Raw genomic sequence first — 18,806 nt, 5'->3', positions numbered from 1 at the left:
ACTTACCCTTACTTCAGGGAAGGAGTGAATTCCATCTTGTGTAGTTGAGTTCCCAGCTCCCAAATCAGACGAATCCCCAAAGTGGTAGGTTTGAGTCGGTGGCCTGGCCACTCACACCCATGCAAATCAAAGGACCACCCTCAATGGCAAGAGTTCCCAACTCACTCAAGATTGAGGTCATGTTACTTATGGTCATCCTAGTGAAGTGAAGTCTCTATCATGAACAGTGTTATATAACGAGACGTTAACACTTCGTGGTCAGGTCTTATACAAACTCTTTGTATAGGATGTCTCCGCTCGTATGTCCCCTACATGAATGATCAGGATCAGACCATCTGTGATAAGTCACAACACTTATGACCATTCCACAAAGCAGGCCGCATCCGTAGCGTTACTAGGATAAGGTTTCCCTCATATTTTCATATACTACAGACTATTTTGGCTATCCCTTAAGACATGATCCACTTGTATGTCATTACATACATGCTTAAGGTACATAAAGATAACTATGGATTTTAGGTTTATTGGTTTATGATCAAGTAAATAAAACATTTAATTGAGCAAAATCAAGAAGTGAAGTAAAATATCATATATTATACATCACAAGCGTTCGTACAAACTGTTTACATACTACAGGACACGAGACTTTAGGGTATCAACCCTAACAATCTCCCACTTGTCCTAAAGCAAAGTGGGGTGTACAAAAACCAGTACAAAACAATAAAATAGGGCATAAAATCCCAGTACAAGGAAATCTCCCACTTGCCCTAGTCCAACCGCGGGCGATCCTGTAGACCCATGCTCTGAAGGTGACCCTCAAACACTGTAGTCGTAAGAGCTTTCGTAAACGAGTCAGCAACATTGTGCTCCGAAGCAATCTTCGGACGATCATGCCTCCTCGATGCACTATCTCGCGGATCAGGTGATACTTTTGCTTTATGTGTTTGTCGCGCTTGTGACTCCTAGGCTCCTTGAAGTTCGCCACTGCCCCACTATTATCACAATACAGGGTAATGGGCCTAGACATATTTGGAACAACTTCCAGTTCTGTCAAGAACTTCTTGAGCCAGACGACCTCCTTAGCAGTCTCGCAAGTCGCTACGTACTACGTCTCTATAGTGGGGTCGGCGATGCACCCCTTCTTAGTGTTTCGCCACACTACAACTCCTTAAGTACAGCTGGGCCAATTGATCGTTTTACCCCAGTAGTTACATCTCACTTCTTAAGTACCACTGATTCCTCTAATGAACAATACAACATAGTCTAACTATGTGTGAACACCTCTCAGGTCAAGAGAAGGTGTGTGGCGCCACATCATTCAAGCCCTGGAATCAACCCTTAAGAGAGCTATCTATCTACTTACCCCTGCTTCGAGGAAGGAGTGAATTCCATCTTGTGTAGTTGAGTTCCAAGCTCTCAAATCAGACGAATCCCCAAAGTGGTAGGTTTGAGTCGGCGACCTGGCCACTCGTACCTATGAAAATCAAAGGACCGCCCCTCAATGGTAGAAGTTCCCAACTCACTCTGGATTGAGGTCATGTTACCTATGGTCATCCTAGTGAAGTGAAGTCTTTGTCATGAACGGTGTTATATAACGAGACGTTAACACTTCGTGGTTAGGTCTTATACAAATCTTTGTATAGGACGCTCCCGCTCACATGTTCCATACATAAATGATCAAGATTAGACCATCTGTGGCCAGTCATAACACTTGTGACCATTCCACAAAGCGGGCCGCATCCATAGTGTTACCAAGATAAGATTTCCCTCTTATATCCATATACTACAGACCATTTTGGTTATCACTTAAGACATGATCCACTTGTATGTCACCACATACATGCTTAAGTTACATCCAGATAACCAGGGATTTTAGGTTTATTGGTTTGTGGTAAAGCAAATAAAAGCATTAACTGAGCAAAATCAATAAATGAAGTAAAACATCATTTATTATGCAATACAAGCTTTCGTATAAACTGTTTACAAACTACAGGATACGAGACTTCAGGGCATCAACCCTAACAACTTAAGGTTTCCCTCCTATTTCCATATACTACAGACCATTTTGGCTATCCCTTAAGTCATAATCCACTTGTATGTCACCACGTACATGCTTAAGGTACATAAAGATAACAAGGGATTTTAGGGTTATTGGTTTATGATAAAGCAAATAAAACATTCAACTAAGCAAAATCAAGAAGTGAAGTAAAATATCATATATTATACATCACAAGCGTTCGTACAAACTGTTTACAAACTACAGGACACGAGACTTTAGGGCATCAACCCCAATAGTTATAAGATGAAATTTCTTTTGTATTGCCTAAATCAATTATTTGATGTTGAATGTGGCAAAAGTCGTAGGAAGTAAAGTAGAGGGTGTTTTGAGAGCATTGTTCAATGAATACAATTTGTCATTGTCAGTTGCTAATAAGGGTCAATCTTCATGTACCACTAAAAGTTCTCCATTTAGAGCTACAAGTGCAAGTGCTTCAGAGGTTTTCCGTTTTGATTTTGAAGATTTGGATGAAAATGATTCGCAAAGTGTGGATTCAGAAGTTGATATTTACTTACTGGAGCCTCGTGTTAAATGTGAGGATAACTTTGATTTCTTAGATTGGTGGAAGGGAAATTCTTCTAGATATAAGATTTTAGCAAAATTGCACGAGATCTTTTAATAGTTCTGGTATCCATAGTTGCTTCTGAGTCCGCATTCAGCACTAATGGGAGAGTAATTGATCCTTTTCGTACCTCATTATGTCCAACCACTGTTGAGGCATTTGTATGTGCACAAAACTGGTTACGTTCTGAACAAATTAGCATTGGTTTACGACAATACTTGGAGGAAATTGAAGATGAAAAGGAATGTTCGTATATTCTAGACATATTTATTCATATATTTATTATAGTAACTACTAACAAGTTTATAATTTGTTTCTTAGTCTTCATAACGGGATTGAACGGAGTGGCAAATGTAAAAAACAAGGAGAAGGAGAATAATGATTGACAAGCGAACAAATTTGTTTGTATTGATTGGACTTTTGGAATATGTTACTATGTCATTATTAAGTGTTTGGCTTGTTATTTGCTTTTATGTGACTTAAACTTTGAAGGTAGTTGTTTGAAATTTGTGTATTGTGTACTTTGTAGAATTTTTTAATTTTTAACTTTTTATTGTAGTCATTTGGACATGTTTTTATTGTGGATTGATATTTAAATTATGTTTAGAAAAATTTGTAAAAAAAAGAGAGAGAGAGAGAGAGAGAAAGAGAAAGAATATACAAATTTCAAAAAAAGGAAGAAGAAAAATAAAAGGCAGAAGAAACAAAAAGAAAAGTTTAAAAATAGGAGAAAAAAAATAAACCGATTTATGAAACCAAACCGAATAATATATAAATGAATTGGATTCGGTTCGGTTCGAATCGATTCCACCCCTACCATATATTTTTTATAAATCTTAAATTTAGATCATAGTGGTATTTTCTTTTTTTATTATTATTATTTTTTACATTATTTGTTAAACATTTTCACTATAGATTTGGAAAATACATTCACATATAATATTTATTTATATGAAAATTATTGTTATTATATTATTTAATCAATTTCAATATATTAAACATTTGAAAAGACCAAAATAGATTGTGATTATTATTTTTGTTTTGGAGTAACTGAAGAGTGAGCTACGTGTATTTAAAACTTCGACTTCAAAGAAAAGAGGCATCCTCATAACCATTTAAAAACTTTTTAAAATACAAGGAATGGGTATAAAGATTTTAACCTACTCATAATTATGCTGGCTAATTTTGTAATAAAAAGATAACTTAAAGCAAAGGGCATTATAATAAGTACATAAAAGAAATATATATAATTATAATAATAAGCAAGCTGCGGGCTATACTAATTTAGCAGCCACTTTCAGCCATTTCTCAGTACAACAAAACACACCCCCACATTCCCTTCCCCTTCTTTCAAAACAAAACCCCTTTTTTACCTTTTCTTTTGTTTTTTTCCATAATAACACTCCCATTAACTAACACACTCCCATTTTCCCCAAGTCAAAAAGTTTCCTTCCCACTAAATTTAAACCCCCCAAAACTCCGCTCACTTTTCTCTCATTTTCTCCCTCTTTCTCGTCCCTCTAAGAAGAACAAGCAAACTAGAATATTCAATTACTGAAAGAAAAAAGAGCGGGAAAGTTAAATAAAAATTTAAAAAAAAAAAAAGAGGAATTAGACCCTGAAATTCTTGCCGGTGAAAGTCTGCCCAAATTGCCAATTGGAAGGGACGATGTTCCAGGAAGTGGACGTGCGACGGTCACTGGCTGTGACTCTAAAGGAGAGTGACTGACCAACCAAAATGGCGTTTGATTGCCAGTTTTGACCCCAGTTTCTGCTCATGCTCATCCACTCTGTTTTGCTGCCTTTCACGCTTGCCTTCACTATGTCCCCTGCGCCTGCCACGTTGGTGATTAGTATCAAGTTGAAGTACCGGAAGCCGTTGATTGTGAATCTTATTCCTCCTTGTTTTCGGCATGGCACCCTGTCCAGTCATCAACATCATCAAATCTTTTCCTCATTTCTCTTAACATTCTTTAAACAACGATGTATTAAAGGGGTTACATCAATCGCAGAGATAATACTCGAAGTAAGTTATTATTACTATTAAATAAAAAAATATTTAGATGTTGTAATCAACTAGAACTTAAGAGTATGGAGGTGAACCAAAAAGGAAATTGGCTCTTTAAGACTGCTACACAATAAGTCACAACTACGTTCATTTCAAGTCTAAATTTCTAAACGAAAATAAATACTTTTACTCCAAAATTCAAAAGTATTTTTTTATAATTTATACATGATACTTTATATCACACATCACTAACAATTTGATTGTAGACTGTAGAGTACACAGAAACTTCAGAGAGTCATAAATTAAAAACAAACTGGCTAGAAAACATAAAAACGTTGAAGAACATTGTAAATCGGCTATGGGAATTTCAACATTTTTATTAATGTGGCAAAAAAAAGAAGAGTGAGTGGAATGATCAGGGGACGAAATGGGCAAAAAGATATTTAATGGGTATGAGAAAACCCGAACCCGTTTCAGATCAAAAGCAGAGATTCGGGCTGATTGTGGGCCCACATGTCTGTAATGGAGAGGCATGGGATAATAAAGTCTTCAAAGAAAGTTTAAACTAAAATTTCGTAGTATCATACTTTTACGTGGTTCATAATATAGATTGTACAACTTTGTATTAGAAATTAACCAAAGGATTAGGTGGAGTTTCTCTTTATATATAAAGAAACATTTTAAAAAAAAGTTTCACGAGACACATTTCTATTGGATACTAGTTAGATTGTACAAAAAAATGAATGGAATTAAGTTACATCTAAATTTTTTAGATTCCTTGTTTTTGTGTATTTTAAATTAGGATAATATTTGGATGCATGTGAAAATGTACTCATCTCTATGCATAATTCTTTTATTAGTCACACAGAAAAGAAATAAAAATAATTTATCACCTGTCAAATTAAGATTGAACAATTTGATAGAATGCAATTAATTATTTTTCTTTAAACCAGCCAAACAATTAATGAGAATAGTACTATAAAAAGAATTCAAGTATACCGTGTACCCAATTTTCCAATTTCACTGTACTGTAAAGTACCAAAAAGAAGAACAGTACAGTAAAAATCAGACGGTTCAGATTTATCCAGTTCATTCACAGATCTGGATTCCTCACACAGGGTTTGGGAGATTTCTCACACGTTATCTACGAGTATCTAAACGACGCCGTTAGGTAATGAGAAAAAGAAAAGAGTGTTTTCTTTTTACCTGCGGTAAGAGACAGGAACGATTCCGGCTCTGTACTCGGCGATCTTGAGGAACATAGGCATGGCGAGGTCGAAATGAGGACGGGGAGGGTTGCACCAGCCGCCATTGTCACTTGGAAGAGCGTAGTTTGGAGGGCAAAAGTTCGTGGCGGTGATGAAAATCGACGGACTGCCGGAATGGCACCACTGCGGATCGTTAGCGCACTTAAGCTCGAAGCAGGCTCCACAGCTCAAACCGTTGTTGAACAGAGCAGTGCTTAGCGCCGCCGTGTTTACGCCATAGCCTTGGCTGTATAAGTTTCCGTAACCGCAAGCACCTCCTGAATCAATCAACATACACAATTCTCTCTCAGATCAATTCAATCCGTCGTTTGTAATTAGGTTTTCCAGATAGAAAATTCGATTGAAAAATCAAACACGTAATATTTGAATCAAATATACACAAAACTCTTTTCAATTAATTCAAACGATCATTCATCATTAGGTTTTCCAGAGAGAGTTCGATTAAGAATGCAAACGCAAAGTTTGAATCAAATACTCAAAGTAGTCGCACAATCAATTCAATTCGAACGATTATTCTTCGCAAATAGGTCTATCAGAGAAAGTCCGATTGAAAAAAACAAACACATTATTCGAATCAAACATACACAAATTCAAACGATCAGAATCACAACTAGCTAGTTTCTCAGAGAGTAAGAAGAAAGAGCGAACCCATGGTTCCGGAGGCGTCACTGCCGCCGTAAAAAGTAGCATGAGCGCTCTGCCACTGGCCGCCGGAGTAAACTCCAGGGATTCTAGCGTCGACGGCGAAAAGGGAGAGGAGAATGGGGAGAAGAGTAAGAGGAAGGGCGGCCATTGTTAGGGGAATGAGAATTGGAAGTGAAGCAAAGAATTTTGAATGTGAATGTGAAGACTGGAGGGTTGGTATTTATGGAGGGAAACAGAGGAGAATGAGGAGAGAGAAAGTGGGAGAGGAGAGAGAAAATGAAACGTCAAAAAGATGATTTGAAGGGGACGAAATAATCACCCTTGATTAATGGTGTTTGGTCTCGCCGCTCATATTCTCCAATTTAATTCTTTCATATTTCATTTTACTTAAATTGTTAATTTAACCTCTATAATTTATAATTATGATTTAGTTTCTCCACTTAGTTAAAATTATAAGATTTATCAAATCAAAGATATAACTGAACTTATTATTTAACCATTTTTTAAATGATTTTTTTTTAAATTTAATCCAAATTTGTTTGGTTCTCATAGATTTAGATTATAAATTTGAACTTATATAAATTAGACAATTTTTACTCTCGGTTAAATTTTTGTTAATCCATCCACTAATTTTTTAGAATAATGTAAATATTATCGAGCTCTTGCTAGTACTTTAGGAGCCTTCAAAGAAAATCGAATAGCTTTACTTAGCGGCTACTACTTTCTTTAAGCTCTTTACCTCCCCATAATGAGGGCTGTGTAGTCTTGGGGAGCATTGAATCTTGCTTTTTCTTTAGAGTTTTCTTGGTCATCAACCCGGATCATATAAAGCAATTCCATAGGGATCCGAGTTCAAACTATGCCTAATCGAAGGGACATTGTTATATTGTTGTTGGACTATTTTACTAAATGGGTCGAGGCCATTCCCATGAAGTCAGTGGATCAGAAGGAGATTGTGGAAATGATCAAAACATATATTGTCCATTAGTTCGGAATACCTGAGACCATCGTAGGTGACCAGGGGATAGTGTTTACCGGGGGACAGGTAAGGGCGTTCGCAAAGGAATATGGCATAACCATCCAAAACTTGACTCCATACTACGTCCATACTACATACCATACCTCCGGGCGTTTACCACGTCTCCCGAACAATCGCAGAATCGGATCTTCTTTATATATGTAAATTCCTTTGTCCACAAATATTTCCATATCGCAAGACATAACATTCTCTGTGACACTAGAATCGATTTTTGTCTTTTCCGAAAAGTGAACACCGTCCTTTCCCCTTCTCACAACCTCTTCAGTCTGAGAACTGTTTTGCTACTGGTACAATCACCTCTCACGAGATTGAAGCAGAGCCAAAATCTGTCCCACTAATCCGACCAATCTTTCGGGTGAAATATCAAAGTAACTTTTTTCAAAATTTATATTTGTTTTAAGGTTTTCATGTAATTTTTCTCTGAATTTTATCAATTTGGTATTATACGTATATTTTCATTGAATGCATACTAGATAATTTTTTTTTAAGTCACAATAAAGTTAAAATTGCAACACCCAACATTTATCTAACTTTTTAGGTGGGTTTTTTTCCCTTTTTTAGAATGAAAAATTCGAACAGTTACTTTTGATAAATTATTCATATTTTATGTCCATTGAATTATGTTAATACTGTCTGGTGGATTTAGAATTAAAATTAATATAAATTGACAAATTTATGGCCCATTTTTGTCTTCTTTTTTTTAAAAAAATTTTTTGTTTACAGTTATTTTTCTTTGAATTGTCATTATTGCGATTTCCCTATTATATATTTCGAAATTCACCCAATCAAACAAAATCTCAGAAATTAATATAATAATATTACTTTCTAAAATTCCTTTATTTTTTTAAATCTTTTTGTGATTTTCTTTATCCTTCCATGATTCTAAATTTGGGAATAGGCAAATTTACTTCATGAATCTTAAGAAAGTCTTAGTCAATTTTGTTTATGGCATAGTTAATTCGTCAGACATATATATTACTTTACGTTAAAAACTGGGTCTTTATTCTCACATTTATTGAATAAAAATAAATAATATTACATATTTATTAGACTATATTTTTAGTTAAGTTGGCCTAGTGTAATAAATAGCTATATAGTAAGTATGTCTCTATTACATATTTATTCCATGAAGTGACCGTCGGCATGAGTATAATTCAATTCATCTCTTTTAAGATTAAATATTAAGTTTTCCATTGCATCGTTGTAAAAATTAAAAAAGAAAACATTTTTATACATGTCAAAAGTTGAAGTGAAGAAATATGGGAAATTATCAGAAATAGTACATTTAGATTTTTATCTAACAAAACTAGCACGTTTTTTGAAAACTCGTAAAAATAGTTTTCCACGGTTCATCTTGGACAAGATCAATCACTAATAATTGGTTTTAAAAAATCGATTTTTTCTAATTTATTGATTGTTTTGGGCCTTCTCGTTAATTACACACAAGATTTTGCTATTTTTTATGTAATCTTCCCAAATCTTATATTATTTTCAAATTTTCTCCAAATTCGGTTATGTTTACTAAATATTGTATCAAATTATTACGTGTAAACTTCAACTCTTTAGCATAATTTATGTTTTTACAATTATACGAATTTCCAAAATTTCAAATGAGTTTTCCAATTATCAAAATAGATGTTTTAAATTGATTCAACATTTTTAAAACTTATAAAAGATTAAAATTTTTTAAGAATTGGGTAAGATTATACCGGGATAATAGGAAATCTCGGTGTTAATCTTGTTTGAGATTCTATATAGAAAGTTCAAATATATGAATTTCGTTGTTAATTATGTTGGGATTTCACCGAGAGCTCAAATATATAGAATCTCGGTATTAATTATACTAGAGATTTCACCGAAAAAGCTCAAATATATAGAATCTCGGTGTTATTTTGTCCGAGATTAACACCTAGATGTACATAATCTTGGTGTATAATCTGGCGAGATATACCGAGAAAGTCCCAAATAATCGATAAATTGAAAAAAGTTACTTGTTAAATTAAAATCTCGTGGTCGATCCCGTCCGAAATAGACCGAGAGAAACTACTTTTTCGAGTTAAAATAAAAATGTTAGTTTTATAAGGTAAAAACTTAAATGTATTACTTTTTACAATTTCCCAAAAAATATATATGGCAGTCATAGTATTAAATATGTTGCTTTTCTTCCGCTGTTCTTTATCAATTCTTCTGGTATAACGATGAGATAATTAACAATTTCCTTTGGATGTTGAGGGGAAATTGGAAGGGGAGGAAGAGAGATGCATGTACATGATTTTGAAGTTAATATCATTGGTATTACATTTATATTTTTTTGTCGGATTAAATCATTCCGTTATCTCATCATTTAACAATTATATCATTTTTCCATTATCAATTAACGGTTTAAGAAGTCTCTAGGACCAATTTTTTAAACCTCGAAGACCAAGTGTTCGTTTTAAATTTTTAGGGACTAAATAGACATCAACATCAAACATTAGGGACCAAACAATGCATTTTACCATATAACAACTTTTTTTATAAAAAAAAATAAAGTAGATTTAGTAATAAAATGTTAACTTGATATATTATTAATTTATTGAGTGATATATCATATTATATCCAATATTCAATCATAATTTATCACGTGACTGCTATTTCAATATTTCATTAAACATATTAACGACATAAACTAAATAGAAGTATAATCTAAATTTTAATAGTGTAATTAAAAATTATTTAAAGTCTGAGAATTATAAATAAAAAAAAAAAAAAGAAAAAAAAAAAGAAAAGAAAAAGAAAATTCAAAGTGTAAGTGTAATATAAAGTTAATGTTAAATAACCATTTTGATCGAATAGATGAAAACTTATTATGTTAAAGTCCTTATACTTTTTGATAAGCAAATTTAGTCATTACCTATATTTTAGAGTTTTGTTCACTTGTTTTCTAACACTTTTATTAAATCTTAAAATTATTCTCTATTATTAATTTATTGTTGATTTTTTTAATTTTTATTTATTTATTAGTATTTTCACTATAAATTTTGAAAATATATTCACATATTATTTTTTTTTTATGAAAATTATTATTATTATTTAGTCATTTTTATTAAAATTAACTTCAAGAGACTAAATTCAAGATTGATTAAAGATATATAAACTAAAATGAATCATTGTGTATGGATTAAAATTGAACAAACTTCAAAATACATAAAATCAAAATAATATATTAACCTCACATTTTCATTCAAGAAAGAGCATGATATAATGTCATTATATTCCTTAAATGTATAGATAAAATATTTTATTAAATTTTGTTTTAGAAGTTAACCTATAACTAATTATCCTAAGTAAAATAAAATAAAATCTAAAGTTTTAGGAATTCGAATGATATCCTATTTCTTAAATAAATTTTAAATATATAAAATAAATTATGAAAAGAAAAAAAACATCTAATCTTCAAAAGAAACCATGTGCTCGAAACATAAGTCTTCGACACTCAAGTATAGGCACAATATTAATTTTTTGTCGATATGTTGATATTCCAATCGATATTTTCACGTTTCTATGGGTTCGGCATTGACATAAGTGATAAGTCGATATTTTCATTATATTGTAAAAGAGTTCACAAAACACAAAAACAAGCATCAAAATGCCACTACTATAAATGTAATATAAATAATGGACATGTAACTTGTTTGAAAATCTTAAAATGGCTATTTATTAATTTAAATTTATTTTTAAATATTTTTTATAATGTTTTCAGAAATATTTATTGAAATCGATACTTTATTGAAATTTTCGTAAAATTAAAACTCTGATATTTTCGTCGATATCGACCTTTTAAACCTCGAGTGTATGTTTATTACGGAACAAAACAATTAAAAAAACAAATAATAATCAATAATATCAATTTCAAAAAAGAAAAAAAGGAAAAAAATAATATTAATATAAATATAAATTTGGGAACTGTTTCTTCCTTTGGAAATGGGCACACTTATTCGATCGAGAAAGGGCTAATAATAGTATTTGAAATTACTTTTGACATTTGGTATTTACGAATTGACATTAATACCCTCGATGTCTGTTTAACTTCTATAAGAAATGGTGAAAAAGCGAGGGGTATAAGCGTAATGGACGTGGGCTACAACTCATAACAAAACGGTGTATATATGAAACCGATTTTGCTTGATTCACAAGTCCTTTTATTCTCCGTTTGGTATCCTATGGGAGAGAAATAATCACGTGCGGCACAACAATCATGGAACGGGATTTACTTCTAGTTTATTTTTAGCCGTTAGATGTAAATTAGAATGCCTCAATTTCATCCACGTAATATAAAATGTAGATGAAATTATAACTTTTTATTATATTATTGAAAAAAATGTACACTTAAAATTTGAGTTAAAAGTTGATTTGATATTTACTTTTAATAGCACATTTGGTCATTCATTAATTTTTCGTTAACTTCAAATTTGTGTGACACCTATTTTTCTTAATTTATTAACTATTAGAATGTCACGTCAAACTTTTTATTAATAGTTAGCGAAAAAACTGATAAATAGACTAAAAATACTATCAAATACAAACTTTAGGGGTAAAATTATTGAGTTTGAAAATTCAAAGGTCCAAATACAACTTAAACCAAAATTTAGAGACCAGAATATATACATTTTTCTATATTTTGTAGTTACAAAGTGCAGAAGCGAAAATCAAACCATCGACCCTGAAGATAGTAAAAACAAATATTATATTTGTAGAGATGTTGAAGTTTTTAAAAGTTGTTTAGACTTTTGAGTACTACTTTTTTGTCATAAAAATCTTTTAAGGTGGTCATAAAAGTATTTTATCCACTCAGTTTTCTAATTAAGCATATTATAATTTATTAGGAGATTATATATAATTATTATAAATCTAAATCAAGTTTACAATATGATCATGATTATTTAATAACAAAAAAATTAGTGAATTTTCTTCATTGGTGTTTTTAATTAGCATTTCTTTTAAATGTACTCATGCTTTGAAAAAAAAACGTTTCAAATTCATTTTTATCAACTCTACAAAGTTCCGATAAATAATTACACATTATAGTCTAAAAACATTTTAAAATCTAAGTCAAAATTTACAAGCTCCTTTTGAATATATGTTTTTTTTTAAAAAAATAAATAAATAATTTTGAAGGTTGACCAACATTTCAAAAGGTTTGATACATTTATTTCCTTCCTTCCTTTTTCTTTTTCTTTTTTAAGTAAAACCATATAACAGCAAGGAAGCAATTATAATTTATAAAAGACAAAAAACAATTGAAATAAAATTAAGTTCTTTTATTATATGTTTGAAAGTATGATTATTACATGGTTAAGTGGTTGTTTCTAGATCGTAATGAAATGAGTTTGTAATATAATTCAAAATCCATGTTTGGATTGAGCATTTTGGACTTCATTTGTATTATCAAATTCATTCTATTCCCACAGTTTTCAACATCTCTTTGTCACCATTTTCACGTCTCATAATCTCATTTTTGTTTCGGCCTCGATTTCCTACTCATTCCAACACCTCTCATATTCTCAATAATTCTAAATACATTCCCAAACAACCTTTAAATGTTAAAAGCTTAGAGGTTAAATTGTTAAAAATTTGAAAATACAAAAAATCTAAATTAATAGAAACTAAAGTTTAGAGACTAGATCGTAATTTTAATAAAAGTCAAAGAACTAAAAGTAATTTTAAATTTATTATATAATAAATTGTAGATTTAGAGCTACTTTTAATTCATACCTACATTAAGAGAGAATAAGATAAAGGATTTTTATTTTCATTAAAACTAATAATAATAATAAAGGATTTCAATTCAGAGTGGTTGATGTTGCAATTCACCCAACAGCCCGCCAAGACTTTTCATTTTTTTTCCCTTCTCTAAAAACAGAAAAAATTAATTAATTAATTAATTAATTAATTAAAAAGCTCTAAGAGAGGCTGTGGGTCCCACATACCCGCATTTAACGGTCCACGTATTACGCCGTGCATTTGCCGTACGTTAAAAATATGTTTTGATTCGTTTCTCGTTTCTCTCTCTCTCTTTTTTTCCTTTTTCTTTTTCATCTTTTAGTATTTTCTTATTTTCGCTAGAAATTATTCATCACATATTACAATATAACTTATAATTTTACTATATATATATATATATAATGAAAAAATTATCTTTTTAGTCTTCAAATTTTAAAAAGTATGTACGTTTCGTCCTTGAGTTTAAAAAATTGTACCTATTTAATCCCCAAATTCATAAAAATGAGTCTACTTGGTCTCTGAATTTTTAAAATATATCTTTTTAGTCTCTAAATTTAAAAATAAATTTAAAAGATCTTTGAAGTATTTTTTTATTTGATTTTTAAAATAATTATATCATATTTCGAATTAGAAAAAAAATAGTTTTAGAGAGGATGTGATTTTTAAAAATTATTCTTCTTATTTAAAATGTAGTATAATTATTCAAAATAATAGTATAAAGTTATTTGAGGAACTTTTTAAATCAATTTTTAAAAATTCGGAGACTAAAAAGATATATTTTGAAAATTCAAAAACCAAATGAGTCTATTCTTATAAACTTGGGGACTAAAAATATACATTTTTAAAATTCAATGATTAAATACACATATCCTTCAAAACTTCTAAAAAGGTAATTTTTCTTTAAATATATTATTAATTAATTATTAAATGATATGCACTCAAAAGTACTCATTGAAGATTTTTTTCATCTTTAGAAGGACTATTGAACAAAATGAAAAATATAATGTATCTCATCTCATTGTCCAATTATAATTTGTGATATGATAAATTTTTCTTAATTCTTTTCTCAAAATATTTTAATTATCTTTTTTTTTTTGGGATTGATAAAAAATGCATAAGTATTACCCGAAAAAAATTACTTAGATTAGCATTTAGATTGCTCTTGATTTGTCGACTGATTGGAGTATTTTATTCAATTTATTTATTGATTTTTTTCCTCATTTTATTATATTTAAAAAGTTCTCAAGTATACTATTTTCATTCACAAATGTACAATTGACCAATTACAAGAAAGAAAACATAAAAAATAATTCTACTATTTGTTTTGGAAATTTGAGTGTGAAATTAACAACTTCTTAAATGGTTGTTAATTTGAGTTATGCAACCTTTTTTGGATTAATTTCTTCCCATTTTTATATATTCTTATATTTTCTAATTTTGAGTTTTAAAAAAGGGCTTGATTTTACAAAATAAGCTTTGAAAATTAGGTCAATTGTCTAGACTTGTTACTTTGGTAAAATCAACAAAAGACAAACTTAACCTATGTAATACACTTGATACACCTGATACTCTTTATACATTTTTTATATACACTTGATACACTACTAGTATATGTTTAATACATTTGATACATTACTGATACACACTCGAACTATTGATAGACACTTGATCCACTTGATATACTATTGATACACGATTGAAAATGACTAGTTATTTAAGTGTTTTAAAAAAATTCGCAAAAGTGATTATTTTGAAAAACACTTTTTTCTCTAGTTGTTCCAAATACGTCCAAATTGTTAAAATGAGTATACTAAATTGAGTGTTAGTGAGCTTTAGATTGAATTTCCTTGACCTGTTGTACATTTATACTAAAAAATGAAAGAAACAACGTCATTTAAAAAGGAAAAAACTACAAAAAAAAAGATTAAAAAAAATGTATTAATACAAAAGTTAAAGTGAATGTTGCAAACAAAAAATACCAAAAGTAAATAAATCAATGGGAGAAAAATACACAACTGATATAGATGTGGTATATCAGTTGATTGATATATCGAAAAACATGGATTCGTTAAAATGACAAAATTAAAATACATAATAAACGAAAATTTAAATTTGAGAATTTTGCTATATCGACAAATTTTCATATATTAAAGGTATGCCTCTAATAATGTATTTTAGATTTGCCTCCATTGCAAATTCCCTTTAAAAAAAAAGTAGATATTATTTTGAGCCTTAAACGTTTTAATTAATTATTACAAATTTGGTGATTTATGTTTGACTTTATATACTAATTAATTTTGAATTGTTTTTCTAAATATAGATGAATCATATTGGAATTTTAGCCCAGGGTCTACCTATTAATATATCCATTCATTGATGTTATGGTTTGTGTAGTTGCAAATAGCTTTATATGCTTTTTATCCGAAATGGAACTTTTTGACTTAAGGCATAGTCCTTTTTTCCAAAATTTTATTGTGTTCAGATTAATTTTTTTTCTTTATTCTTTGATTGGTTCAAACTAATGTTATTATACATTTGAAAATAAATAACTAATAATCTTTTCTATTTCCTCTAATATATTGAGTAGCTACGTCTACGAATTCAATCATTTTCAAACTACACCCATCTATTAAAATTAAGATTCAACTTCACAAATTCATACCATAAAATATCATAAATAATGATATGATATATTAAAAAGAGTTATTTGGTCGAATATAGATGGAATTCAAATCTCTAACCTTAAGTTAATTACCAAATTAGTTGTGTTCTAATCACTTTAACAAGTAAAAAAAAAAAAAAAGTGTGAAATCTTATCACTTAGGTCAAGATTCATGCTACTTTATTTTTTGAAGTTGTGTATCACTTTAGACAAAAGAAAAAAATGTTTCACATTTCAAGATTCATACTATTTTTCTTTTTTTGACTTAAAGAGGGTTGTAAAGTTTTTTTAGTACAATAAAAAGTAAAAAGATTTGAATCACGAACCTCTTAATTGCTAACACATCCGTATGCTAGCAGTCAGTGGAACTATGTTCGATTTGATAATTGAATATCATTTCTACAATATGATAATTTCCTTTAGATTTCTATATTAAATCTTATTCTAGATTCTATTAGTTTGTTGTTTAATAATATTTTAGGATGAATTAAACGATAATTATGACATCAAAATTGTGTCAATCTTTTCTATAATTGTGAGATATTTTCCTTTCCAATATATAATCTTTAGAAGATAAAAGAGGAATGCTCGAGCTAATCCAACCTAATAATTGGGATAAATTAAATTTTGATCACCAAGAAAATAAAGTTATATGTAGGCTTTTAGGAAGCCAACAATTAGGGCATGAAAACACAGTTAGGGAGTTGAAAGGGGGTTAGTTAGGCAACTTTATAATATTTATTATAATCACATATTTTTTTAGAATATAGTTTGAGAGTTTTGAGTGAGGAGGAAGAAGATAATGATAAATTAACTTTATAAATAAAGAGAAAATAAAATGTGATTAGATTTGGCCACATCATCAAAATATAATAAATCTAGGTAAGTATATATATCTATGGTTGAACAACTTCATACCAACCTACAACCTCCCTCACATATGATCCCCCTGAGTTTTAGGAGATTATGTGACATTTTTTTTAATTCCCCTTTTCTCCAAAAATAAAATATAATAATAATAAAAATCAATCAATCAAGTGTATACACTTGTGATTTATCTTATTACTTATCCTAGTTTTTAATTTCATTCCTTTATTATCATGCTTAGTTAACTATGATTACTATGATTATATAAGGTAATTAAATAGAGGTTGACTTTTCCCTTTTTTTTTTTTTTTTTTTTTTTTTGGTATATATCTATGTGAATTTGAGTAGAACCAGTGTTGTAATTTTTTTTCACTTAAAAACTTTTTTCTAGTAAATCTCTTTAAAAAGGGGAAAGGAAAAAAAAACTCATGTGTTTTTTTTCTAACCAAGAAGTAATAAAAATTGAATGTGATATATATGTGTGTCAAAAACAAGCGGAGAAAGACGATCAAACAATTTTCAATCATAATCCTTGCAGATCAGATCATCTATATAATATATAAGAAGGAACTTCATATTTTTTATATCTTTTTCTTTGAATGAGATCTCAATTTTAGTGACGGATTTATTATATATCTTACAAATGGAATCCTTCTTCTTTTCTATTCAGTTCTTCCACCACCGTGAACCCCATAGCTCAATAAATATAAATATATCAATATCATTTCAAAAGTTTTTATAGTGCAACAATCACAGGAATAAAGAAATCAAACCTCCAACCTTAAACAGAGGGAGTATATGAAAATTACGGCTAAATAACCTCACATTAACATATCATTAAAAGAAAAAAAAATCATGGGTTGACTTAGTGTTAAATAGTGGACACGACCTTGATATAGGGTTAAGAGGTCATGAGTTTAATCGATGGAGGTCACCTACCTAGGATTTAATATCCTACGGGTTTTTTTGACATCTAAATATTATAGGGTCAAACGGTTTATTCCGTGAAATTAGTCGGGATGCATAAGTTGCCCTAGACACTCATGCATATTAAAAAAAAACACATCATTTCAAAAGTTGATAGATTTGATTTTTCACTTTTTTGCTTTTCTAAAAGTAAACTTAAATTGTATTTCTTTTTCCACAAATCTATCAAACCCATGTATTTAATACAAAAGATCACTATTATTGAGTTCATTTATCACATCTATAAATAATTTTTCATATCGAATTTCTATCCAATTTTACTAAGGACAATTTTTACAAAAGTATATGAGAGACCCAAATTTGGCCCAAATATATAACCGATTTTAAAACAACAATTTGAGCATAACTCATTTAGTTAAAGATATACTTTCAACTAAGAGATCAGATATTCAAATTCTATCCTCCCACGAATAGTTGAAAAAAATACCTTTAAAAGTAATAATTTAAGATTATTAATCATGTGACACATTTGTAATGATATAACTCCTTAGTGCAGCATATTGTATATAGTGATCAAGAAATTCAAAAAAGGTTATCACTACATGCAAGCTTTAAATTTTTTGAGTTGCTTGAACTTTAGTGGACCTAATGTGACGAATATTTTGATCATATTCTTGCCTTTTTTTTTTTTTCCCCCCTTTAGATTCAAAAAATGTATGAATTGTCTAAGCTCTCTCAACCAAGCTTTACGCAACCCCCCCAAAAAAAACCCAAGAGCACAATTCTAAGTTTCTATCACAAGCAAAGCTATTTTAAATCATATTCTTAGATTTGTTTCTCCTTTTATACATTTTTGTCTCCCTTGTCGAGATTGAAATTCTTTGTGTGATTGGTTTGGATTTTTTGATTCCGTCAAAGAATTGAACGTAGATCTGAATATTAATCGATGAGCATTTTTATTTGTTCACAAACAATTTCTTTGTTTTATAATCTATTGTTGTTTCCC

General features: G+C 29.9%; 1 protein-coding gene across 1 annotated transcript; it reads right to left on the bottom strand.

Moving 5' to 3' along the window:
- Positions 1-3,849: 3,849 nt before the first annotated feature.
- LOC120079427 (expansin-A4) lies at positions 3,850-6,841 on the bottom strand. Its single transcript, XM_039033599.2, has 3 exons — positions 6,546-6,841; positions 5,836-6,154; positions 3,850-4,542 (listed from the first exon to the last, which is right to left on the bottom strand). Exons 1-3 carry the CDS (start codon positions 6,688-6,690, stop codon positions 4,233-4,235), a joined length of 774 nt encoding a protein of 257 aa, XP_038889527.1. The 5' UTR covers positions 6,691-6,841; the 3' UTR covers positions 3,850-4,232.
- Between the last annotated feature and the right edge of the window lie 11,965 nt (positions 6,842-18,806).

This window comes from Benincasa hispida, chromosome 7, assembly GCF_027475165.1.
Source record: "Benincasa hispida cultivar pf3 chromosome 7, pf3_genome.v1.1, whole genome shotgun sequence".
NCBI classification, from domain to species: domain Eukaryota; kingdom Viridiplantae; phylum Streptophyta; class Magnoliopsida; order Cucurbitales; family Cucurbitaceae; genus Benincasa; species Benincasa hispida.
Note: the sequence above shows the minus strand (reverse complement) of the source record. Positions and strands in the feature narration are given on the sequence as shown.